At 32.5% G+C, this 27496-nt stretch overlaps 1 protein-coding gene across 4 annotated transcripts in view; it reads left to right on the plus strand.

The window, feature by feature from the left end:
* LOC114335223 (FH1/FH2 domain-containing protein 3) overlaps positions 1-27496 on the plus strand; it is an 843862-nt gene that overhangs the window by 153419 nt on the left and 662947 nt on the right. The window contains exon 2 of one of the 4 annotated variants that reach the window (XM_050661660.1): positions 18366-18634. The exons of the other annotated variants lie outside the window; for them this stretch is intronic. Within the exon in view, the coding sequence (XP_050517617.1) occupies positions 18467-18634 (168 nt within the window). The 5' untranslated portion in view covers positions 18366-18466. The remainder of the gene's footprint in view (positions 1-18365; positions 18635-27496) is intronic. 4 annotated transcript variants of the gene reach the window in all.

The raw sequence follows: 27496 nt of genomic DNA on the forward strand, positions 1-27496 counted from the left end.
TATAATATGCTTTGATCTTGCTATATAAAAATATAGAAATAAAGAAACCAACGTTCATATGGTATTCATTGATCTTGAGAAAAGCGTATGATAGAGTTCCTCGAGAGATTCTGTGGTGGGCACTCAATAAGAAAGGAGTCCCTGGCGAATATGTAAATATTGTGAGAGCTATGTATGAGGGAGTAACGACTAGTGTTAGGACAGGTGTGGGAGAGACTGATAAATTTCAGGTGAAAGTAGGATTGCACCAAGGCTCGGTTCTTAGTCTTTATTTATTCTCATTAGTTTTGGACCAGATAACAGCGAAACTACAGGGTAGCATTCCATGGTGCCTAATGTATGCTGATGATGTAGTGTTAATAGGAAATGGTGAAAGAAACAGAACAAAAACTGGAACAGTGGAGACAAGCTCTGGAGGAAAAAGGTTTAAAACTTAGTAGGACAAAAACACACAATTTGGAATGTTCATTTAAAGATGGAGTTCCTACAAATAAAATGGTATCGTTGGATGGTGAAATGATTGTGAAAAGCAATAGTTTTAAGTACTTAGGATCGGTATTACAGAGTAATGGATAAATACATGGATATGCATGCAGTAGAATAAGGGCTGGATAGATGAAATGGAAAGAAACTAGTGGTGTGTTGTGTGACAGAAAAATTCCAATGAAGCTGAAGGGAAAATTCTATAAAACAGCCATAAGACCGGCTATGATGTATGGAACTGCATGTTGGGCAGTGAAAAAGAGAGAGGAACAACGAATGCATGTGGAGGAAATGAGAATGCTTAGATGGATGAGTGGAGTGACAAAGAAGGATAAAATTAGAAATGAGTATATTAGGGGAAGTCTAGGTGTGGCACCAATTGATGCCAAAATGAGAGAGCATAGGTTAAGATGGTTTGGTCACGTTCAACGTCGAGACGTTAATCACCCAATACGAAGAATAGCTGAAGTGCGGATTCCTGGAAGGAGTAGGAGAGGAAGACCAAAGAAGACCTGGGGGGAGACGATAAGGCAGGACATGTTGGTAAAGGGGATTAACATTGATATGACCCAAGATAAAATTGTGTGGAGAAATGCAATTAGGGAAGCCGACCCCGCATAGGGATAAGGCAGATAGAATGATGATGATGATTAGAGGCATCATCAGAGAGGCATAGGTTTGCTTATCTCTGACCCAAGTGAAAATTTCCAGCCAGCTAGTCCCCGCATTGCAACTAACGTGATGGTAGTAGGTGCCTAGCGACATCTGATCTGATAAAAGTTATAAGTTTTTCAACCTAATAAAAATATTTCTAAAAGATATTTAATTGAAAAAATTATTGGACCATGGTCCAATAAGATAAAAATCTTTTAGAAATATTTTTAAATATTTTTATTAGGTTTAAAAACTTTGACTTTTATTTAGCAGATGTCGCTAGGCACCTACTATCATCACGTTAGTTGCAATGCGGGGACTAGCTGGCTGGAGATTTTCACTTGGATCAGAGATAAGCAAACCTATGCCTCTCTGATGATGCCTCTAATAAGGGTAAGAACAGAACAAGTGGGTCGAAGTGGAGGTGTAGGTTGCGGTGGATGCTACTAGTAAAGTCGCGGTCGATGTCGAGAGCACATAGCAAGGAGGTCACCTGCGCTGTCAGTCGAGCTAGAACCACTATCAAGTGAAGTAGTTTAATGAAATTTGAATGACAATAAGACTGTGCTTTTGCGATGTTGTGTCAGTCAAGTGATGATAGTGATGAAATGTCAGCTGTAAATAATCAGATCCTCCTTCATATTTCAAAAATTTACTAAATTTAATTACTTAAGAAATTCAAAAATAAACTGAATACAAAAAAGGGATTATATTATAAAAAGTATCAACTCAGATAGCGCAGGTAATGACAACTTGGCTTCGAACGGACCAATCACATGGAAGCATCCTTGTAGGCCGCGCAGTCGACATCCATGTAAAACAAACTCATTTTATTTTCAAAAGCATCGATGTAAACCTCCTGGATGGCATCGCGCTAAACCTCCACCGCGACTTACCTGCTCTGTTCTCTTCCCTTCACTACAATGTGTTTGTTTTACATGGATATCGACATCGACCGCGACCTCCACCTCCACCGCGACCCACTTGTTCTGTTCTTACCCTTAGAGGCGAAATCGTCGATTAGAGTGCTGGTTTGCACTCTCTGAGCTAAGTGAAAATTGAGACAGTTTTGGCTTCGTAATGCAACTGAATAAAAATGGTATACATTTTTATAAAAATTAATATTAATTTAAAGATTATTTAATATCTATTTCAGTCTGATATACCGGTTTAGTCTTCGCACTTCCCCTCTAATTTCGAACAAGTTATGCGCAACATTTTTCTTTAACACCACATCTCAAAGGTAACAAGACCAACTAGCGAGCACGTTGGGACTAAGTATCTTGTATTTTCTGCTGAAGTTGCAGATTTCATTCTTGATAGTAGAAACTTTTAAGTCTCTTCCTATCAGTTTAAGTCTTTTCTTATAATCTTTACGTTATGTACATTGTACATGTCGCTTAAAGTGACATGGCAATAGTGACATTATCATGACAATAAGATCCCATTTCCTATCTCCCTAATTCAAGAAAGGTCTCGAATTCATTCTTTTTAAGACCAGTCGATAACTCTGAACTGATCCAAACAATCAATAGTATCAAAAGCAAATCATCATGTAGTACTGATGGACTACCCATAAAAATTTTCTCTAATCTCACAGAAAATGTGTTGGAAATCCTCGTCTCACTAATTAATGATTCCTTCGAAGAAGGTAAATTTCCAGAGTGCCTAAAGACAGCCATTCTTATTCCTCTTCATAAGGGTGGTGAAAAATCTAATGCCTGCAACTATAGACCTGTTGCCTTACTACCGGTACTAGAAAAATTATTGAGAGACTCATTAAAACTCGACTTATGTCTTTTATCGTTGATAACAATATTTTATCACAAAATCAGCTCGGCTTTTTAATAAATGTACCACTGATGCCATGTTTTCTGTACTACATGAGGTTCACCAAGCACTAAACAATAATCTTTATACTGCCATTGTTTTCTGTGACTATGCCAAAATCTTGATTAAAAAACTAAATTTCTATGGAATTCGAGGTATTTCTTTGAATTGGTTCCAATCCTACTTGAATAATAAGCAACTAGTTAGAGCAAATGATACTGACTCTAGTCTCAAAAACATTGTATGTGGAGTACCATAAGGTTCAGTATTGGGTCCTCTTCTGTTCCTTATCTTTATAAATTACATCACTAATTTAAAAATCGATGGGAAAATTTTTCTTTTTGCTGATGATACCAGTATCACTTGGAGCAACTCAACTATTGCATCTCTTCATGAAACTATAACTTCGGATCTACTGACGATAAAGACCTGGTCTGACTCTAATTTACTCTCTTTTAACGTAGATAAAACAGTAGCATTATACTATAAAGGAGCTCTTAAACCTTTGTCTCTTAATAACAGCCAGATCAGTACGGTTGTTTCTGTAAAATTTCTTGGTATTTCTTAGAAAGCAACCTCAAATGGTCCCTTCATATCGATTCGTTAAGTAATAAACTCACCTCAGCTTGCTATGCAATACGAACTGTCTTAAGGGAACTCAATTTAGCATATTCTAAAATAACATATTTTTCGTTGTTCGAGTCTCATCTTCGATATTATGGTCTTCCTTTTTGGGGTTCTAGTACAGCTGCTCAATTTGATGTTATTTTTAAATTGCAGAAAAGAGCAATAAGATATCTGTTTGACCTCAGAAGATCTACACATTGCAGAAGTTACTTCAGAGATCACGGAATTTTAACACTTCCATTTTTATAAATATATTCCAGAAACGGTTTGTTTAATTCGTAAACACTTTCATGTCCAGCAAGGCCCAATCATCTTTACTCCACCAGAAATTCAATCTTTGATATTTATTTACCGATCCCATCCACTGAGTCAGTAAAGAAATCTATATTATATTCCGCAAAAAAACTTTACAACCATCTCCCTTTACACTTTAAATCTGCAACATCTTTCCCAAAGTTCCGTAAAATGACAAAAGCCTATCTATCTAAAAGACCATAATTATTCAATAGAAGAAGGGGTTTCATACGCAGTAGCTTTTGTCAGTTCCTAATGTTGAATTTTATTTGTTGTAAGTATGTTCAATTTGCAATTTATATAAATTTTGCAATAAATTGTTTTTGTCTTTGCTTTTGTATCTTATATACTGTATATTGACGATTTATCTAATTTTAGTAAATTGTAGTTGTTATTTGTTATTGATATTATTTTTCTTTTGACTGTATGTAAGCTTTGTCCATAAAATTGTAAAAATTTTCAGTGACAATAAAGCATATTTCTATTCTATAATAAATTAAAATAATAAAAAGCTACTAAATTTTTAATAAAAAACTACTAAAGACACTCTACTCATAAACATAAACTTTTTTGAGGCCAATAATCTTAATTAGGATTCTCGATATGCCTGTAAGAATGCAATAAACCTAGAAATGAACAAACTCCTGGTGAGATTCGTTCGAGTAATAAAATAAACTATGCACCCAATGATTGTTTTTGTTTTTAGTACTTGATGTTTTGCAATACTTAACTTGAAACGCCACTTTGAAAAACAGTTTAGCGTATAAAATCAATAACATGGTATGTTAAGATCAAATACCAAAGTATAACCTCATAGAGACACACTGTATTACGGTGCAGATGTTATACCCATTTTTTTGGTTATAAGTAAATTTTAAATAAGGTAATTCGACATTGTTCGTTTATAAAAAAACCCTCACGGTGTTTTTAAGGGCGTAGGCGCATAATTTGTTTTAAATGTGTTTTAAATGCATTAATTTTTTTCGAGTCCCTGAAAACTACTATAATAGCAGGGGAGCAAAGTATGCTAAATGTGCAGTCACTCGAGCGTTATGGGGTCCTATTGGGCTGTGAAGAGTAGGTCCTAAAACCAAAAAAAGTTAAGTAAAGTTTTCCATTTTAGTGGACGCTTGCCATTTTTTAATTTAATTTTCCATTTCCAACGCCATCTATCCATAATTCGAAAAAATGTTTCGAATAAAAGTTACTTATTTTTACGTAAGGAATCCAAATCTGCAATAAAAAAATGGGGTCTCCCATTTAAGATTTTAAAGTAACCCCCCCCCCCACCTTTGTGGGGGGACGTTATAGAGCAAAAATTGAAAAAACACGATTTTCGGGCGCCATTTTGTTTATAAAAAAAGTAGCACACTACCTGCGGACTTTGCATACCTATATTATTAATATATACAATCATATGATTCGATTCCAGCAATAAAATTGCTGGTAAATAACTTTTCCCAAAAATGGCCTATTCTCCGATATTCTCTGCCCAGGCAAATCTAGTGTATTTGATAAATAATTGATTTAAGACGTGAACTTAGTAAAAAGTTATTTATTGTGTATTATTTGTGGAAGATCCAAGCAGAGAATAAGTACATCAGGATAATATATTCTGTGATCCAAGTATTTTGTTGTTAAAGATGTTCTAAATTGTAAGCGTTCCGTAGTAACAATATATTATTAAAAAATCACTTTAACACTTTTCCTCTTTTCTCGATTGAGTATTAGTTTTTGTTGTACATATAAATTATTATAATCAATGTTGACACGTTCCACAATTAAAATCACATTCAATAATTAAAACTTCCCCTGTTCCAGTGTTTCCATACATCAAAGTTTGTCCGACTAAACACCGTTAATCTATTTAAAAATTTTCAACTTGCTATTAATCAACTTTTTTTGGTACGCTGGATCCAGGCCTAATTCCCGTTCTACTATAAAATTAATCGTAATTAATTCTCCTGTAAATACAAGTTAACTCTAAAAAAATCCAAACGTTCTAAACGAAGCCAATTATTAACTGTATCAAAATGATTTATTAACGATTATCCTTGATAGATTATATAATCAAGTGCTATTGAACTTGACATGTACTACTTCATTACTATACAACAATCAGTGAAAGTATTTTGCATTCTTTTATAGAACGGTCTGCAATTAATTTTCATTAGCAAAAAAAATGGATTGTTTATATTAGCGTTAAGAATTATTTTTTAAAAAGATAAAAATGATCAAGGCAGGCATTATTTTTTATTTATTTATCCATTTACAAAGTTCGGTTTTTAAGTTTCACTTTTAATTTCGTACTATATTTCATTCTCTTTGAATATTTTCCCCGCATTTTTATGACATTCGTTTAAATTTCCTTAATTATGAGCCCAAATTAGTATGTCCCATATATAGGGACAAGCTAAAATACATGCATAATTCAGATATCCGTAATAGGTAGTCATTTATCAACAAGGAATTTCACAAGATTTAAGAAACAAAATTCTTCTTTTATAGGCATGGCTCTGTCTATTTTTTCAATGTGCTTCCAGTAAGTTGTCATTCCATCGTTTTCGTGGTCTTCCCACTGATCATCTTCCTATTGGGGAACCGTCTCTCGCCGTCCTTATTACTTTATTTCTATTTGTTTTTTAAACTCTTCTACCTCTACTATTTTTTATCCAGGTATTGATGTTTTCCACCTGGAATCTCTGTCATGTATCTGCACTTGTAGCTCTATCCCATAGTGTCATACCATCGATTTTTCGCAGTGTTTTCATCTCTGCTGTTTCTAGCATTCTTTTTGTCCTATCTCTATCAGTTTGTGTTTCTGTCGCGTTTGTCATTATTGGTCTGATGACTCTTCTGTAAATTCTGCCTTTCAGTTTTTCCGATTTTTTCATTTCTCTGTATTGTTTCATTCAGGCAACCTGCTGCTATGTTTGCTTTATTCATTTGATCTTTCACTTCTGTTTCGAGCTTTCCGTAGCTAGATAGTGTGATGCCTAGATATATAAAACCATGACTTGTTCTGTTATCTGACTCTTCAGCTCCAATTTAAAGTACATCTTAGTATTGGTCTTTTTGGGGAAACTAACATGTTAAATTTTCTAGCGGTTTAAGCATAAAATCATACAATTTCATCATTCACATTTATCTTTTTTACAATTGTATATTGTGTGAACATTGTTTTATTTTTTTAATGTCAACGAAATTTAAAAATGATTTTACGTTACGTTAGGCAGTTACAAAAACTCCCTATTGTTACGTCGTTTGCATAGCAGATTATTTTAACTTGTTTTTCTTCCATTTGGTATCTTTTTTAAAAGTTTTTGCTTTCACCCAATTTTGAAAAAATGTGAAAACTTTGAATTATCCACGTCCGTCTGTCCGTCTTTCTGTCTGTCTGTCTGTCTGTGATCACAACTCCTCCGTCAATATACCAGCTAGAATGACAAATGAGGTGTCAAATGAAAGCTTATAATCCAAGGATGCTACTAAAGGTGAGAAATTTGATCTAGGCTGTCTGTCCGTCTGTCTGCCCGACCGCGAATATAACTCCTACGTCATTGTACCTGGTAGAATGTCAAATGAAAGCTTATAATCCAAGGATAGTAATAAAGGTGAGAAATTTTAACTAGGCTGTCTGGCCGTAGGTCTGTCTGACCGCCAATATAACTCCTCCGTCATTATACCAGGTAGAATGACAAATAAGGTGTCAAGTGAAAGCTTATAATCCAAGGATGCTACTATAGGTGAGAAATTTGATCTAGACTGTCTGTCTGTATGTCTGTCTGTCCGACCGCTAATATAACTCCTACGTCATGGTATCAGGTAGAATGGCAAATGAGGTGTCAAATGAAAGCTTATAATCCAAGGATGGTACTAAAGGTGAGATATTTGACCTAGGTTGTCTGTCCGTCTGTCCGTCCGACTGCGAATATAACTCCTCCGCTATAACAAGCAGCTCCTAATGACAAGAAAGTTGAGAAACTTCGTTTCTTGACATAGGACTTCCGGTTTTAGAAATGCGACTAGAAGTACTGTTTTAGAGCCACCGGAATAATACAAGTGATATATTATTCGACGCGGCTTCGCAAGAAGAGAACAAATATATACTTCCGGTTTCATGACTGTCTGCCCGTATGTATATCTCCTCCGTTATTAATACAGATATAATGACAGATGAGGTGTCGAATAAAAGCTTATAACCCAAGGATGGTATTAAAGATGAGAAATTTGACATCGGACTTCCGGTTTTAGAGTTGCAACCGTATGAACTGTTTTAAAGTCACCGAAATAGTATAAGCGATATATCATTCGACGTGCCTTAGCAAGATGAGAACAAATGTAAAATTTTGGTTTTTATATCATTTCCAGTTAAAAAGTTCTAACCATAAGTTCAGAAATATTACATGTAACACATCAATCGAAGCGTATTGAAAAGTTGAGTTTGAATCTTTAGTTTCGGTTTTGAAGTCATTTTTGTTTAAACTATGATGACCCAAAGTTTAGTAAAAATGACTCAAAATTAGTAAAATCGTTTATCAATCGGCGCAAAGTTACACGAAGCGTTCAAATATCGACTTCCAGTTCTACTTTCGATTTGGGTGAGAACCTAGGACTTTCGAAGTACAATTATTTGTTTTATTTATTATTTTATTTATGATCAGGTTGAAAAATAGGGGACTCAGGGAAGTGTATTGTGATAAATATTATTTTTAAAATAAACACATGAAAAATGGCATCGTAATTAGCTTCGACTTAATAAATATATTTACCATAAATATGTTAGCAAACCAAGAAACCGTTCCAAAAGAAAATTATTTAAAAATAAATACTGTGAATTTGTGGTAATATATTATACTCGGTTTGTTTGAAAATTTACAACTCGGTCATGCGGAGCAAATATATATAAACACCACAAAAAGCTTCATGAAGAAATTATTCCATATATTCATTGGTTTGCCGCAATGTAAATGGAAGCTACATTGATATGTGAATAATAGGCTTTGGTAATAAAAAACGTGGAATCTACGCAACTTCCTACTGTAAAGAAACTGAAGATTAAAGTAAAGTTATTAACGTATTTCTCAAGATTTACAATGTATCTACATTAGATGTGGTATGTAGATACTTTGTATTATGAATATATTTTATCTCAAGCAGAAACAGAATATTCAGAAGCAGAACTCAACAACAGAGTAGAGAAAAACGCTACTACTGTATTATATGAACAAAATATTTATATTCAAAAAAGAAATATCTCGGAATATGAAAATGAAAAATTTCCAAGTAGTTTATTGATTTTCGAAAGCTTTGTTCAAATTTATCCATTTCGAGTTTGGATACTCTTTATTTTTTAGACGGACAAGAAAACTACCATTTTCTATTTTTCGGCCTTCTTTAAGTACCTTTTGGACCAATTTTAAGAGCCTATTCGCAAAATTTCGGGCCAATGCATTTTAAATGCATTCATTTTTTTCAAAAATCCCGAAAAAACCAATAAATATTTTTGAAAAATTTAAACTCAGAAAGAAAGATTACATTATTATCGAGGCCCAAAAGTCCTTTGGAATAAACAAAAAGTTATTTTGAATGAGATATTTGAAATTAAAAATCACGCTCAATTTTCTCTTTTTTTTTTCACCCCTGTAACTTATTAAAATAAACTTTATAGAGGCTTTCAGGGACTTTTGGCCCTCGGTAATAATCTTATCTTTCAGCCTGCGTTTAATTTTTTTAAAAATACCTACATATTAGTTTTCTCAGAATTCGAAAAAATGGCTTTTAAAAATGGTCATTAAAAACAATTGGTCCGGAATTTTGCGCTCACGCCTGCAAATTAAAGTGTAATTTCTGACTGAAGTTGGAAAATATTTTAATTTAAAATTAAAGTATCATTTATTGCTTCTAATAAGTAAAAATAATAGTTAATAAAGCAATTTAATAATTTTAATAGTATATTATTCAACGAGCACGTAATGATGGGCTATTACTCACGATGATGAAGTTTGCGACACGAGCCTTAGACGCGTGTCGTAATTCATCAAAGTGAGTAATAGCCATTACTTGCGAGTAGAATACAGAATACTATACTTTTTTTACGCCCTTTTTTATTTTAATTAGTAAAAAATATAATTATCAACTACCTACTCGAGATTTAAATTATAATAATTTACAAAAATACCTAAACGCTTTTTACTCCTAGTACGTGACTGAATAATTGGTTGCCTACTATTACCAAATTCTTATGTATTGTAAAAATACAACAAGAAATAGTCAATCCAGGTTCTATTCGTTTCCGAAAAAATATAGGCATAAATTTGTAACTACTGTCAATGAATCTAATAAATAGGAATTGGCTATTATCGGTGGACTATATTTTTATATAGTTATTATTATTTTTATATAGCTATTATTTCATAAAGTTATAATGTATATTTACATTTATATATACATAATAATAAGGACGGGGTCGAGTTCGTTCCCAATGGTAAGAATTTTACCTGAACTAAATAAGGTAGAGTCCGAATTGGCTCCCATAGACAAAATTTATTTTACCTAAACATGTCGAAAATATCACCCAGCGTTGTCACTTCTTTCAAATTTTCTCTTTTTGTTAGAAACAGGTACCTTCCTAGAAATATCTATGGGAAAGGAGGAAGACCCAACCCTTCGGTCCTAACTTAACTTTCGGGTATTAGAGTGTAGAGCGCAAACCTTCCTAGAAATATCTATGGGAAAGGAGGAAGACCCAACCCTTCGGTCCTAACTTAACTTTCGGGTATTAGAGTGTAGAGCGCAAACCGGCCGATTTCAGGTAAGAGCGCAAAACGGTCGAGCGCATACCGGCCGACACCGATAATTTGTGTTAAAATTGCCACATATGCCAATGTTGAACTAAAACAAACTCTAAAAGTATTTGTCTAAAAGTATAATTTTCCTATAAAAAGTCTATATCACTATGTAAATTTCCTAAGCAGTATAAATATTACACGATTTGGCAACAATGTCTAATGTTTCCGCGATTATATGAGAGCCTACCCTCATTCATGCGGGAGCCAATTCGTACCCTTCTAAAATATACCTGAACGAAGCGGAGCGAACTCGATTTCACCCAATAAGGACATAACTATATATATAATATGTTATAACATATCTAACACAAAATAACTTAAAAAATAAACACAATATTAGCTATAAATTCCAATTAACACAAACAAAATGCGCTAATGTCACTGTCACTAAAATAAATGATAAACGTCAAAATGTTTAGTAAACAAGATATAAACGTAAAAAATATATTGACATTGTTACAGCTAAAATACCTTTAAAATTTTATTAATTATTGATATAAATTACAATAATTATTGTATTAAATAAACAAGTTTAATTAATTTTATTTGCAGTTTATATACGATTTATATTCAAAATGGCATGCGCCATTTGAATCTAACTTCAGCCCGTGAGTAATGAACTGTTACTCACGGGTAAAGTAATGGGTGCTATTATCTATTAAAAATAGCGAATAATGAGCATACGGTGGTAGAAAAACGTATATTAATATTTAATTTTTAATTATGTTTTATAATGATGCATTATGTTAAAATTAATAAATAAATTACCCATTAAATCAGCCACCAGCTTTTCTATAGTAAACTTGAACATATTAAAATAATTTCGCGTGCTTGGGATCCTAAACATTTATTTTTTATATTCTTTTTCCACTTTCCATTTTATTTCAAAAATGTCTTTGTATTGGGGGCGGGGATGGGTGTTTGGTGACTGTTAGTTGTATTAAATATTTGGAATTTCTTAGGAGGATGCATTTCGTAAATGGTTTGATTGAGAGTGCTTCCCGTTGGGGATATATCGGTGGGTAGAGAAATGATGATAGAGGGTGGGGGTGGGGAAAGTTCAGTTTGAGTTACTACAGTGATTGGAGCACTGGTACAAGCGCCAGCAGCGTGACGAACTTGTTTACATAAAAAACATTCTAATTTGTCGGAAGACCCGAATACTCTATATGGGGTGTTGTCATAAGTTATTAAGAGAGTGGTTTGAATTGAAATGTTTTCGTTATCAGGAATAACTTATGAGAGTCTTCGGAAGTTCATTATGTTTGCATATTCATCACCATCACTAAGTTAACCACATTTTACCAATGAAACAGGACATTTGTAGCATTTTTTTATAATCGTCCTTATGTCTTAGTAGCCTTATGATCTTAGTAGCCAAACACATTAATTTTAAATAAAAAAATTATCATTATGTGTGCATAATCATCACTAAGTGAACCACATTTTACCAATAAAACAGGAGATTTGTAGCTTTTTTTTATAATCGTCCTTATGCCTTAGTAGCCTTATGGTCTTAGTAGCCAAACACATTAATTTTAAATTAAACAAGCTGAAAATGCGAGCATTATCATAACGAAAACTTTGTTTATTTACGTATTTTAATTCGTAATATGGAAAATTGCAATTATGAAAAGTAGTTTAGAATTAATAATTATGTTTTAATGTGCAATTATATCATTCTAATTTAAATGTTATGAACTATAAAGGTAGTTTACTCTTGATCTAAATTTATATTTTTAAATACCTCGTATAAAATTAATAAAACTTTATATAATATGTTGGTTGCATCATAAATCTTAGAACATGAATAGCTTTTTATGAAGAATAACTTTCCTTCGTCAAATTAAAAATAAAAGAGTTATAAATGAAAATGTTGGTATCCATAATTTGAGAAAAATCTTCAAATATTTTTTTCCATTAGAATTGCACATATCAGACCATAATTTTTTATACCAAACAATATTATTTCATATACTGTCGGTTCGCTAAACTCAGACACAACTGGCAAGTGATTTTAGTAAAAAAATTTCCAATTTGGCAAAAAAAATAATTACTAATTACCTAGTTAATAAATACTAATTAATTAGTAATTTTGCCAATTTTGGCAAAATTCGCAAAAAAATTACCTACTAAAATCACTAGCCAGTTGTGTCGAGTTTAGCGAACCGACTATACAGGGTGTCCAGAAACTCTACCGACAAACGAAGACCGGCGATTCCTCAGATAATTTTAAGAGAATTTAACCACATTCACCTAGTCCGAAAATGCTTCCTAAGGGAGTTAGAGCTCTTTGAAGATGGCGTCTTATAATTAGTTTTTCTTAAATACCTCCAGAGCGCTTGTAGTTAGAAAAAAAGAAAATTGGTACACATATTTATCTTCCAGAGATAAATTGATTCCATCTATGGTGACTTTGGGTGGTGGTTTTGGGTGGGGCAACGGTTATTTTATCGCATAACTTTTTTGTCTTTAACTTTTAAGCACTTTTGATACTGGATTATTAAATTGTGAGGTATTCTAGTACTAAAAGTTACTCTTGCTTTAAGTCGGTAGGACACACTCTAAGTCTAAGTCTAAAAAAATCGATTTGAAAATTTTTCGTTTCCTGAATTTGAAATTTTTTTTGGAAATTAAAAAAAAAACGGTGTATTTTACCAACTTCAAGCAAGAGTAACTTTTAATACTAGAATACCTCATAATTGAATAATCTAGTGTCAAAAATCCTTAAAAATTAAAGACAAAAAAGGTATGCGATAAAATAACCGTTGATCTACCCAAAACGGACGCATATGACCGGTACTAGAAATTCACAATTAATAAAATCGATTCATCTCTGGAATATAAATAAATGTACCAATTTTGGTTTTTCTAAATATTTTTTTTATTGAATTTTTTTTGATATTCAAACAACGAAAAATTTTCAAATCGATTTTTCTAGAAAACGGTGTATTCTATGGACTTAAAGTAAGAGTTCACATTTTAATAATCCAGACTCAAAAGTGCTTAAAAATTGAAAACAAAAAAGTTACGCGATAATATAACTGATGCCCTGCCCAAACGGACGCCTATGACCGGTACTAGAAATTTGCAATTAATGAAATCGATTTATCCCTGGAAGATAAATATGTGTACCAATTTTCGTTCTTCTAAATAGAAGCGTTTTGGAGATATTTAAGATAAACTAATTACCAGACGCCATCTTCAGATAGCTCTAGCTTCTTTAGGAAGCATTTTCGGACTAGATGAATTGGGTTAAATTGTCTTAAAATTATCTGAGGAACCTCCGTTTGTCGGTAGAGCTTCTGAACACCCTGTATTTTAATTTCATAACAAATGGAACAGTCCATTTATTATAAAGGGCAGGCCGTATACTCGTAAATATATACCTACTTAATAAATTATTGCTTTTAAAATATACTCAAATTGTATTTTTGAACATCTTATTTATTTTATATAATAATTAAATTCACTATCAAATGTCATTGATGTTTTATTAATACTTAATTTAATATTTAGTTTGACATTCACGAAGTGTCAAACTCAAATGTAAATAAACTATGCTTTGCTGAACAAATTGAGATTAAAAAAGTAGCCTTCTTCCTAATCAACCATTTGAGCTGACGTTTAGTGCGTCGGTAGGAAATAACCGGATTGTGACATCACGTTTTAGACTTTGAGGTCGATTATCTCGAAGACGGTTAGAGATATCGAAATGCCGTTTTCAGATTTGGATTCAGAAGGCAAAACTACATACGAATCCATCGATACACCTGCTCTAAGTATTGCAGGTATTGCGGCAACGCTATAACACACAGACTTTTGCAAATTTATAAACGAAAAGTTTTAGTTGAAAAAATCCAAAATGTACCCGTCCTAAGTCAAGGAAATATTTAATTATTGACAATACTGCAAAGAATTTAACGTTAGGAGCTTGATCTCTTCCGCTTGATGGTCAGAGAAGAAATAAATTATGTAATAATATAAAATTTCGTAGTAATTATGTAATAATATAAAAAATAAGACTTCTCGCTTGTCGTAGTCTAAAAAAGGTACGCCTCTATTGTTGCTAACTCTCAATAATGGAGACGGTACCGGAATAATAAGAATATTTTTTAACTGATGTTGATAAAGTGTTCGTGAGAACGAGGTGTAATACTTCTGCGGCTCTTCTTCTTGATTTAATACACCAATTTACATTGGTACAGAAGGATCGTTACCACAGCAAGGACCCAGCAACAAAATATATTTGCTGATCTATAAGACTTAATATAGTTAGCATTTTCAACAAGAATAGTCCATATGTTTTGCTTATTATACAACAAATGCTGGATTTATCTGAATGACTTGGTCAATATTTGTTTGGTACATAAAAGGATGTCTGAATTACTTACATAAAAGGATGTCTGAATTACTTACATAAAAGGATGTCTGATTAGATTACTTGACATTGATTTTAGGAAAACTGTTAATTAACAGTGACATATTATTGACTAATAATATAATCACAGTCTAGCCGACAAATGCTTAATCCGTAAAGTTTCATTGCATGTCATGTAATAAAAAATGATACTTTTACATATTGTTATGCTCTGTATTTTCTCTCTGTTATGAGATTCATCAGCATATTCTTATTTTGATTAATTAATTAATTATTTTAATTACTACTTATGGAAAACAAAACCAAAATTAAATAAAAAAATTGTCCAATAAAATTTATTCTCAGGGCTAATTTATTTTAATGTATTACCTTTGGTTTGTGGCTTCTAGTATCTCTAGTTGCTTACTTCATCCAAGACAAAACAGGGAAAATAAACATACTCAATGTCATATAAATTCAATAAATATTATTTATTTATCCAATATACCATAAATATAAGATTCAAATGTATGCTAAAACTCAATTTTGTTGCAACTATTTCTTATCTAATAAATTAATCTTTAATTCTGCTATCTCCTTTTTTTACAAAACTTTTATTTAAATAATTCGTTAGACTGTTCTTACTATTATAAAAAAAAAACAAAATTTACTTTTCACCTTTTGAATAGATTACTTATTTCTTCTTTGAATTTATGAATGACTAAATTATGCTATAGAACTGTTCAATAAAAATAAACAAATATGGTATGTGATATAAAACAACTCTACCCGTTTCACAAATAATCTGACTAACCTTTTTTCTCTTCTTTACTTATTCTCATGGATTGTGTAGTCCTTGATTCTTCCACACGTACTCCTAGGATGCTGCGAACGATCCTTCTCGTCCAAACTGCTTCACAAACAAACAACAGCACTCGGTCGAAATCTCTCCTCAGTTTTCTCTCTGCTCGATATCTTGTGCAAATTGATACCAACCGGCTACTCGTTCCAGACAGAAACAGAAATCTCTTCGGACACAAGGAGATTTAACTTCTCAACTCGATCAACGATTTCGTTTCAACACGATTCTGATTACACGGCCGCCAACTTCACCACTTTACACCGACTTCGTACTTTTCAAAACCAGACTCAAACACGCTATTCTCCCTCCAACCGTCTCTCCTGCCAATCACAAAACATCCGCTCTACACATTACATCCCGCCTTTCATTTCTTAAGAACAAATTAATTTTGTATACAACTTTTCCATTTTGTCAAGTTCCAGGAGATACCAAAATTATTTTGTGTTTCTACATGCTATAAAAAAACCGATATTCTAAAACTCAACAATTGTGTTTACCGTCTTTCCTTCTAAGAAGCATTTATAAACGTCCTATTAATTGTTCACCTCAAAGCGAATACATGTACTTTCTAATCCGTAAATTGTATAAGTCCGTTCATAGAAACATTAATACTGAACGATTTTCACTTTCGACGAAACACTGCTTATGACTAACTAATACTATTTACAATTTTTGGCCATATACAGGGCGATGAAAATCTATCATCTCGTGGTCTTTGACATAAATTAATTAAATTTTTCCAGTAAAAGTTATATAACAATATATTCGTTTGATGTACGTGAAAAGCAGTTTTTTCTTCATGTAAACTATTGCCAACATTATTTATTGTGTTGTTAGTATTTTGTGTAATTTTTTATTCTAACCTACAAATTAAGATAACTATAATTTTATTACATTCACATGTTATTTGTTGATGCAATTTTATGGTTTTCATTAAATACTGCTGAAGAAAAACTTACAATTTAGAAGCATAATAAATATATTCTCTTAAATTACTTGTAAGCAAGAGGTTCATCTTCAATTTAAAACGTAGAAGTGTTCAGTTAAATGTTTTGAAGTTATTAACTGCTAGAACTGATCTAGATGGTATTTAAAACTTAAAAAAAAAAATAGGTCGTAACAGAAAGTGAAGATTGAATGTGTCTAATGAAGGCTTACATATATGTATATGAATTATTGCACTTGTTAACACGTTGACGGACAGAACGTCTATAGACGTCTAATTTCCATTGATGTAATGTGACACAACTTCTATAGATGTTGCATTTTTCCCTATTCTACTTTGCAAAATACACCTAGTGTCACAACACTTGCTTATACATTTGACGCACTGTCTGTCAACGTGTTAAATAAATATTAAATATAGAAAATAAATTAAAATTAGGGTCAGAGTAATATTTCACATTCTGTACACTCTCTATAATCAGAAAATTTGAATTTTATTGAAATTAGTTTCTTTGAGTTTAATTTCACGGCAAATTCCGATATGTATGAACGTGTTTTTATGTCTATAATGTAATTTTATAGATGAAAATAGATTTTATATGCTTTGTTTAAATTAGTTTCTATATACATATTTTCAGAGATTTTTAGAGAACATAATTATTCAGAGAATAGGAATACGACTTAACTTTTGGTGAAAACTACTTTAAAACATTTTTTTCATTTTATAGACTTTAAAATAGATCAAATCAAGGTATTATTTTATAGATTATGTATAACTTGAAATAACTGAGTCTTTTAGAACATTTAAAAATGTAATAAACACGTTCAAACCCACCCAAAACGTGTTTTTTGGGGTCTTTTTTTGGGAGTTTGAACATGTTTCTCCCATGTAGAATATCTTACAGGACTCAGTTACTTGAAATTATGTATTAACTACAAAAAAAACTTGATTTATTGTAATATTTTTGGTGTCATTAGAGTTAATTTTTTGATTCACATAGAACGTAAAAAAATAAAAAAAATTTAATTTTCGGAAATGACGGAATTTTGGGTATTTTAACGGGGGCACCCTTGATTCCCTTGAGAAGGTGCATTCACTTCCAGGATAAAAGACATATTATATAGATATTATATAGACCTTGTATAACTTTTGTTGTTTGAGTTATTTTACAACTGTTGTTAAAATTTCAAGTCCATCGATGGAGTGTGCAAGTAATACCCATTTTTGGTTCAGTAACTGGACCAATAGGGGTATAGATCTAAGAGGTAAAAATGTTTTAACTTGTGGAGTCTAACTAAATGAAATTTATTTAAGTATCTAAATCTAAAAGTAAGACAATGAAATATTAAATCTAAATAAATCAAAAATTAACTATAATTTCGATTGCGCTTATCAATCTGATTACCTCACTAGCCTTTATTAGACACTTATTCACCGATAAATACCTATATATTTCAGTGCAGTTTATCGAAATGTGAAAAACTTCCCCAAAACATCTTACGGAACTGTATAGACAATATAAGTGTGTGTTTTTGGTGATATGTGTTTAATAATCTCGCATGATGTCGCTGACATGTCGAGTCCAGTACCTGAACGACATCGACCCATTCTCTTACACCACCAACTTTCCGGATCCGGCAAGGCCGCCCCTTCACACCTTTAGTCTCCAATTGCCGCTCATCAATCAGCTGGCCGCCATACATCGATTGCTCAAGTCTCCACATAGGGTAAGTCAATGATTCGATGTTATCCGTTATATTCATATAGTAGACTTTTATGTTTTATTTACTTAACCCTTTGATGCGCATGTCACGGATCCGTGTCGGGCTGAGTTTTTAGATTATGCACACGGCACGGATCCTTGTCGGGCCGAGTTTTCAGAGGGTACTCGCGGCACTGATCCGTGACACTGTTATACATGCACATTCTCACTTACTTTAATTGAGGCCATGAGAGCCAGAGTGGCCTAACTGATAGGAACGTTACTTTACATAATCAGAACAGCCTGTGGTGTGCTCTGAATCCAAACTAAATTTAACTGTCGAGTAAGCAAATTAATATGAAATAAATTGCCAACAGACGCTATAACACGTCAATGTATCTAGGTAAAGATAAAAACGCATTTTGATTCCTAGTTGTGTGTGTTTTTGGTGATATGTGTTTAATCTCTGGGGATCAGGGCTTACAATACCGGGATTCCGGGATCCCGAATACCGGAATCCCGGACGATTTTTGTCCGGTATTAAAAAGCGGTATTGATGTAAAAATACCGGTATTTTGGTATTACACTAGTTGATAAAAATTTAATTTATGCATAATATAAATCTAATTTAAAATAATATTAATTAATTACAAGAAATGTTTTTGAAGATAAACAAACAATTTCGTTGTATTAAAATCATCAGGCATATTTATTACACATACCGAGCAGAGTATGGTACCATCGAGAAATTCGGAAAATAGTAAAAAAATTTAAAAGTTCACCTTTTAAAAATGATAAATATTTACAAAAGTACGTGAGAGAACAATTAGGTAAAGAAACAGCGCTAAAATTAGATTGTCAAACAAAATTTATTGGATTTCATATACAGTGTGTTCCAACGAAAATATGAACTTTTTTTTTGGTACGAGGGATCCAGGTCTAATAGTAAGGCAGGGTCGTCGTGCATTAAAAATGCCGATTCTGGGCATGTCTTCCAGCAAAATATGTAGCAGTGATGATATAAATGATTATTTGAATAATATAAATATCTAAACATCAATTCGTTCCCAAGATAAGCCAGGCGAAATTTTGAGCAGTGACAAGCAATTAATTAACTTGGGAACATGGAAACGAACGTATGTAATATAGTAGTATTAACGGTATTAGATTTGATATATGAATGACGTCTGATTTAGAAAAAACTAAATATCTATTTACAAAAGAAAGACCTTTATTCTAAGAATTTCCACAGTTTTTACCGTATTCCTCCACTCAACCGTCCTCTCCAGTTCTTTCTGTTTTGCCAGTCCTTTTCCTAAAGATTTCTTCTTTCCATTGCTTCGTCCACTTCATCTCTGAAAGATCTTTGGGGTCTACCTCTCTTCCTTCTTCCTGTCGAGCTGCACTCTTTTATTCTGTTTATCCAACGTTTTTTATCTGCTCTTCTCATCTGTACGTACCAGGTTAATCTCTTCTGTGTAGTCTATTGTATCCACCAAATCGTGGCAGAAAAATATAAGAGATTGGACAAACACCAATGGGGATAATCTAATTAAGATATAAAAGTGTCAGCATATTTCGCAACAAGGAAAAAAAAAACAAAATAAGTATAAAAGATGGAAGACAATCGTAAGTACGTATTTCTAACTATTTGATCAGCAGGACGGTGCAGCCAAGTTTACTACAGGAGCAATGCGACCAACTTTTACATACCACTTTTTTATTCAGTGCTCAGCACAAAACCTCATGAGACACCGTATGCTATGCTTTATCAAGATCAATAAATATCATCATCATCCATATCGTCATCATAATCATCATCATCATCATCATCATCATCATCATCATCATCATCATCATCATCATCATCAATATCATCATCATCATCAATATCATCATCATCATCAATATCATCATCATCATCATCATCATCAATGACGTTACAATTCTTCATGAGTCTTCACCACGTTTACTATTGCCTTTCATGTTTGTCGGTCTTGTGCCATTATTTCTCATTGTCTCACTTCCATTATCTCCACTGCATCTTTTCACCTTTTTCTAGACCGACCTACAGACCTTCTGCTATCTGGTTATTCCCAAATAGCCCAGGGTAATAAGGTTTTTTCCATGACACTTGAACAGCCAGGGTACTGAAGCGTTTTTTACACAGTTAAACACAGTTAATACCTATAAGAGCAAATTGTAACTATTTTCTGCGTAGAATCTGGCGGCTATTATTATTTATAAACAATTAAGTGTCAAAAAATGGCATTTTTCACTTTTTTTCAAATCAATGGAAAACGGAAACTTTTGGTTTTTTTAGTACAAATATCTTCGAGATTATGGAAAAAGCTTTAAAATGACGTATTATAAAGTTTGATATACTCATTTATTGTTAATATAATTGCGAAAAAGGTCGAAATTGCAAAAAATATTTTCGCAATAATTGTTGTAAAAATTAGTGTACAGCTTTGAAATTTTTGTCAAATAAGGGTTCTTTGGTGCTTAATATGTGATAAAAATTTCAAAGCGATTCATTCAATTGTTTAAATTTTATTCAAATTGTTTATCCCAGAGAGCATTTATTTTGCAATAACATAAGTCAGAATAAAATGACGTTAGAACCATTCCAGAGGTGTCAAATGAAAGAGCATGAGCTATATTTTCAACTTGGTTTAAAAAAAGTGAATAAAAAAATGCATTTATTAGTAATAAATAATTATGCAAAAGTATCGTAAATCTTTCCTTATAAACTTTTTATTTTGTTATATAAGAAATTATAGATATTTATTACAATTTTTTATCAATTATGATATAGATAACATTACTTGGTAGTTGTGCACTTAAAACAGGGTAAAAAAGTTAATTTTTTTGGAAAAAGTTATTCAAAAAGTTTATAAAGAAAAATTGACGATACTTTTGCATAATTATTTATTACTAATAAATGCATTTTTTATTCACTTTTTTAAACCATGTTGAAAATGTAGCTCATGCTCTTTCATTTGACACCTGTGGAATGCTTCTAAGGTAATTTTTTTCTGACTTATGTTATTGCAAAAAAATGCTCTCTGGGATAAACAATTTGAATAAAATTTAAACAATTTAATGAATCGCTTTAACATTTTTATCACATATTAAGCACCAAAGAGCCCTCATTTGACAAAAATTTTAAAGCTGTACACTAATTTTTACAACCGTTATTGAGAAAATATTTTTTTTTGCAATTCCGACCTTTTTTCGCAATTATATTAACAATAAATGAGTATATCAAACTTTGTAATACGTCATTTTAAAGCTTTTTCCATAATCTCGAAGATATTTGTACTAAAAAATCATAAGTTTCACTGTTTTCCGATTTGAAAAAAAGGGGGGAAATGCCATTTTTTTGCAGTTAATTGTTTATAAATAAAAATGGCCGCTAGATCCTACGCAGGAAATATTTATAATTTGTTCCTATAGGTATTACCTGTCGAAAAAACGCTTCAGTACCCTGGCTGCTGAAGTGTCACGAACAGGGTATATTTTTGTCTTATTACCCTGGCCTAAAAACACATGAGACCAATAAGTAAGGTTGTTATTTATTCACACATTTATGTTTTTTATAACTTCTTTATTAAAACTTTTCGTATAGCACTATATCGTGGTAATGGTCAACCTTCTTTCAGGATAGTTCACACAGATAAAGGATGTACATCCTATTAAAACGGTTTTTCGATCTCCATCGTCATAAATATAAAAACAAATAAAAGCATAGTGTAGAATGCACATAATAGGTATGTTTATATACTTACTTCACAAATATCAAACCTGTCTTTACAAGCAGCGTATGAAGACTTGCCATTTATTACCAGTGTTCCCAAACGAAAAAAAATAAAATCGGTAAAATGCTGTCAAAAATTCGTTAGATTGTGGAGCCAAATCGTTAGATTTGATTATTAGCTTTGTTCTCACAGTCCATGACTGGTTTTTGACTCATGCGCATGCGCAGTTCCGTTTTCAAGCGCTTGAAAACGGAACTGCGCATGCGCTTCAGTCAGAAACCAATCATGGACTGTCTCCACGAACAAAGCTAATAATATTTAGTGATGCTGAAAATGAGAAGTTGGCATTGCTGGCTTGTTGACAACTTGACAAGTAACAGGGATGAAGTGGGACAATACAAGATTACTCTGTTGCCAGATTTTCTTTTAGTGCATATTCGTTTTGTCATGTTCATTTCACGCTAGTAAAAATTGTTTGTGTCTTATTTCTTCTCAGATTTAGGAATAAGTAAAAATTTTTATCTGAATATAAAATTCGTTAGAATTTCAGTCCATTTCGTTAGATCGGTAGAAAAGGGGCGAAATCGTTAGATCTAACGAATTTTCGTTAGGTTTGGGAACACTGTTTATTACTATTCCGTAAGAAAGCGACACTATCAAGATTTTCTGCCAATCATCACGTTCAAAATATATTCGCCTGTCGAGATTTATTTAGAAAACGTGATATTTTTAGTTGGTTCCGGAAAATTGAGACATTGAGAAACACGGCTTTGATTCGATTACGAGAGACGTACCAATGTTTCTTTATAAGAAGATGTAATAGATGTAAACAACGATATATTTTTTATACGGATGATCAATGTTTTTCCTTTTCATTTGTTTTCGTATCTCGTAGTTCGTAGTTCATTTAGAAACTCATCACAAATAGAGCTTCACGATACGATACAATATCGATACTTTTTAAGTATTGAGTATTGTATTGGTTATGCCAATGAAGCATCGTATCGAGTAAATTTGTTAGATGACTTGCCTCACAAAAGCAGAAAAATTATATGCGGAGACTTCAACATAAATTATGCTGCTGCTTGTGCTACCCAAATGTTCTTGGTCAACATATTTGAATCATATGGTCTCTCCATGCACGTTAATTCTCCTACAAGGATTACAAAAACTACATCTACCATAATTGATTATATTGTCTCCGATTTCTCACCCCTTGATGTTTGCTCTACAGTTATTATTGCGGAACTATCGGATCATGAAGCAGTATATACGAAATTTAACATCTTCAGCAAACCCTCCTCGAAAACCCGACGTTTAGGTAGGATTTTTTCCGCTCGGAATTTTCATAAATTTCAAAATTTATGTTTAACTTCTGACTGGCATTTTCCTTCTACGGACGTGGACTATAATTTCAGTGATTTTTTGGAGAAGCTTGTCTGTATCTTCAATAAGGCATTTCCTTTAATTACGATTAAGCCAAAACGTCGCAAACCCTGGACTACCAAAGGTATCCGCATATCAGCAAAAAATATGCGTTCACTACTTTATATCAAGAAATTTACTATCAACGTCTCTGTCACTCAATATATCACCAATTACAGAGTCACATACTTAAAACTCATCAAATCAGCTAAAAAAGCCTACTATCAAAATCGTCTGGGAAGCTCCAAAAGTGTTGCAAAAGAAACTTGGTCCATAATAAACGATCTTCGAAACAAAACCCACGCAGCTCAAACATTTGCCCTTCCAAACCCTGAAAATCTAAACGAATACTTCATTAACGTGAGTAAAAATATAACATCCACTATTCAGTCTCAACAAGATCCCATTTCCTATCTCCCTAATTCAGAAATTGTCTCGAATTCATTCTTTATAAGACCAATCTATAAATCTGAATTGATCCAAACGATCAATAGTATCAAAAGCAAATCATCTTGTAGTACTGATGGACTATCCATAAAAATCTTCTCAAATCTCACAGATAATGTGTTAGAACTCCTCGTGTCACTAATTAATGATTCCTTTGAAAACGGTAAATTTCCAGAGTGCCTAAAGACAGCCATTATTATTCCTCTTCATAAAGGTGGCGAAAAATCTAATGCCTGCAACTATAGACCTATTGCCCTACTACCGGTACTCTCCAAAATTATTGAGAGGCTCATAAAAACCCGACTTATGTCCTTTCTCTTTGATAACAATATTTTATCACAAAATCAGTTCGGCTTCTTAACTAATAAATGTACAACTGATGCCATGTTTTCTGTACTTCACGAGGTTTACCAAGCACTAAACAATAATCTTTATACTGCCACTGTTTTCTGTGACTATTCCAAAGCTTTTGATTGTGTAAATCACAACATTTTGATTAAAAAACTGAATTACTATGGAATTCGAGGTATTTCTTTGAATTGGTTTAAATCTTACTTAGATAATAGGAAACAATTGGTTAGAGCAAATGATACTGACTCTAGTCTCAAAAACATTATATGTGGAGTACCACAAGGTTCAGTATTGGGTCCTCTACTTTTCCTGATCTTTATAAATGACATCACTAATTTAAAAATCGATGGAAAAATTTTTCTTTTTGCTGATGATACCAGTATCACTTGGAGCAACTCAACTATTGCAACTCTTCATGCAACTATAACTTCTGATCTTCTTACGATAAAAACCTGGTCTGACTCTAATTTACTCTCCTTTAACGTGGATAAAACGGTAGCATTATCATATAAAGGTGCTCTTCAACCCCTGCTTGTGAATAGCAGCCAGATCTCTACCGTTGATTCTGTAAAATTTCTTGGTATTCTTTTAGACAGCAACCTCAAATGGTCCCTTCATATCGATTAGTTAAGTAAGAAACTCGCCTCGGCCTGCTATGCCATAAGATCTGTTTCGAAGGAACTCAATTTAGCATCTTCTAAAATAACATATTTTTCTTTATTCGAGTCTCATCTTCGATATGGTCTTCCTTTTTGGGGGTCTAGTACAGCTGCCCAATTTGATGTTATTTTCAAATTACAAAAAAGAGCAATAAGATATCTGTTTGGCCTCAGAAGAACAACCCATTGCAGAAGTTACTTTAAAGATCACGAAATTTTAACCCTTCCATCTTTGTATATTTTAGAAACTGTTTGCTTAATTCGTAAACACATGCATGTCTTTCCAGCAAGGCCTCATCATGACTACTCCACCAGAAATTCAACTTTTGATGTCTATTTACCGATCCCGTCTTCTGAGTTAGTAAAGAAATCTATACTATATTCCGCAAAAAAACTATACAACCATCTCCCTTTACAACTTAAATCTGCAACATCCTTTCTCAAGTTCCGTAAAATGACAAAAGCTCATTTATCTAAAAGACCATATTATTCAGTAGAAGAGTTTCTTAATGACTAACTAAGAAATCACAGTAATGTACAAGTAACTAAAGTGTATTTATCTATATTTGGGTGTCACATACAGCAGCTTAAACTTATTAGTTCCTTTGTTTGTGTTTTATTATATTATGTTGTAGGTTCAATTTTGCAATTTATAGTAATTTTGCAATATATTGGTTTTTGTTTTTTTACTTCACTTTTTTTAACTTGTTTATATATTTTTTTATTGACGATTTATCTAATTTTATAAAATTGTATTTGTTATTGTTATTGTTATGTATATCTTTTTCGTGAATCTATGTTAAGCTTTGTCCATAAAATTGTATAATTTTCAGTGACAATAAAGCATATTTCTATTCTATAGTATCGATATCGGCAATACTTTCTTAAAAAAATATCGTATTGATATTGATTTCGATACGATATCGATACAATACTCGATAAAATATGGACATAAAAAGGATTATTAAATATAATAATCCTTGACATAATTAAAAGGACATTAAATTAATAAAAAAATGGACACTAAAAATGGATTCTAAAAATATTACAAATATTTCTTATAACTTATGAATAGATTCTTATAAAAATTGAATATGGCTGAATGCTTCTTTGAAAGTCGACTAATACTTACTAATTATGTATTGTTTAAAAACTACTTTTGAAAAGAGAGGGAAATAGTATTTGTTGAAAATTATTTTTGCATCATCATCACTTACTTCCATAATATTGCCACAAATGGCACACGATATAAACAGTGTAATCATAACAGTCATTTACTCACTCTCAAGAGTTTCAAGTTCAGGCATTTTTGAAATATGTCATTTCTTCCACCCACTCCCTACCCTCCCCCTTAATTTTGATTATTTATTGTTTAGAGTCTTTTTTGGACTCAAATTTTGGCATATCTTTGCGCGAATCAATTTTTTCCTTGATAAAACTTTCTCTTTTTTGTGACCCAATAATTGATGAAGATGCTTCAGTTACGAGAATCACGATTCTCTCTACAGATTGGGTGTGAGAGGGAAATGCAGCAATATCAATGATTTTCTCAGGAGATCCGGAAATAATATTTTTCAAATCCTCTACTTTCAAACCTTGAAGCAATGGAGGGCAAGATATTTTATTGTTTTGCCAATCAATAAGATCAACATAGTAATCTACTTCAAAATTAATTTGTGGAATAATAAAAGGTCGGATGTTAGATGAATCATTATTGGCCTATTATGCGGCCGAGTGTCATGCAGCATACATAGCAGAAGTTTTTCCGGATGTACAAAATAGACATTTCTTTGGATTTCAGGGTCTATCACACTTTTCAAATTTTGCTCTAGGTATCGACTACGCTTTATTGTTTGTAAAACATGCTTTGCACCATTTACACATGATGAATTGCATTTGATCTGAAACCATAAAGGAGCATAAACCGTGACAATAAATTTGGTCAGTTCCTTTAATTCTGGTGTTGGACCTTGAGTGTGACTGTCGAGCTTTTGGAAAATATGCCTTAAAGACAATTCGTTAGAGTGAAGCTGTCAGTCAAATCTTTGTAAAGGGCGGCCTAACTTTAACTCTAGCCACAGTTCCGTCACATCCTGCTACCACTAGTTCTTCTACATTATACCTATTATAACTCTCTAAAAAGTTCACAATACTTCGACAAATGCTTAGAGTCGATTCAGAAAGGGACTAAAAATATGGAGCCTGGCTCTTGAACTAATGAAACATGCTCTTCGATTGTGGTTT

This window comes from Diabrotica virgifera, chromosome 9, assembly GCF_917563875.1.
Source record: "Diabrotica virgifera virgifera chromosome 9, PGI_DIABVI_V3a".
Classification (NCBI taxonomy): domain Eukaryota; kingdom Metazoa; phylum Arthropoda; class Insecta; order Coleoptera; family Chrysomelidae; genus Diabrotica; species Diabrotica virgifera.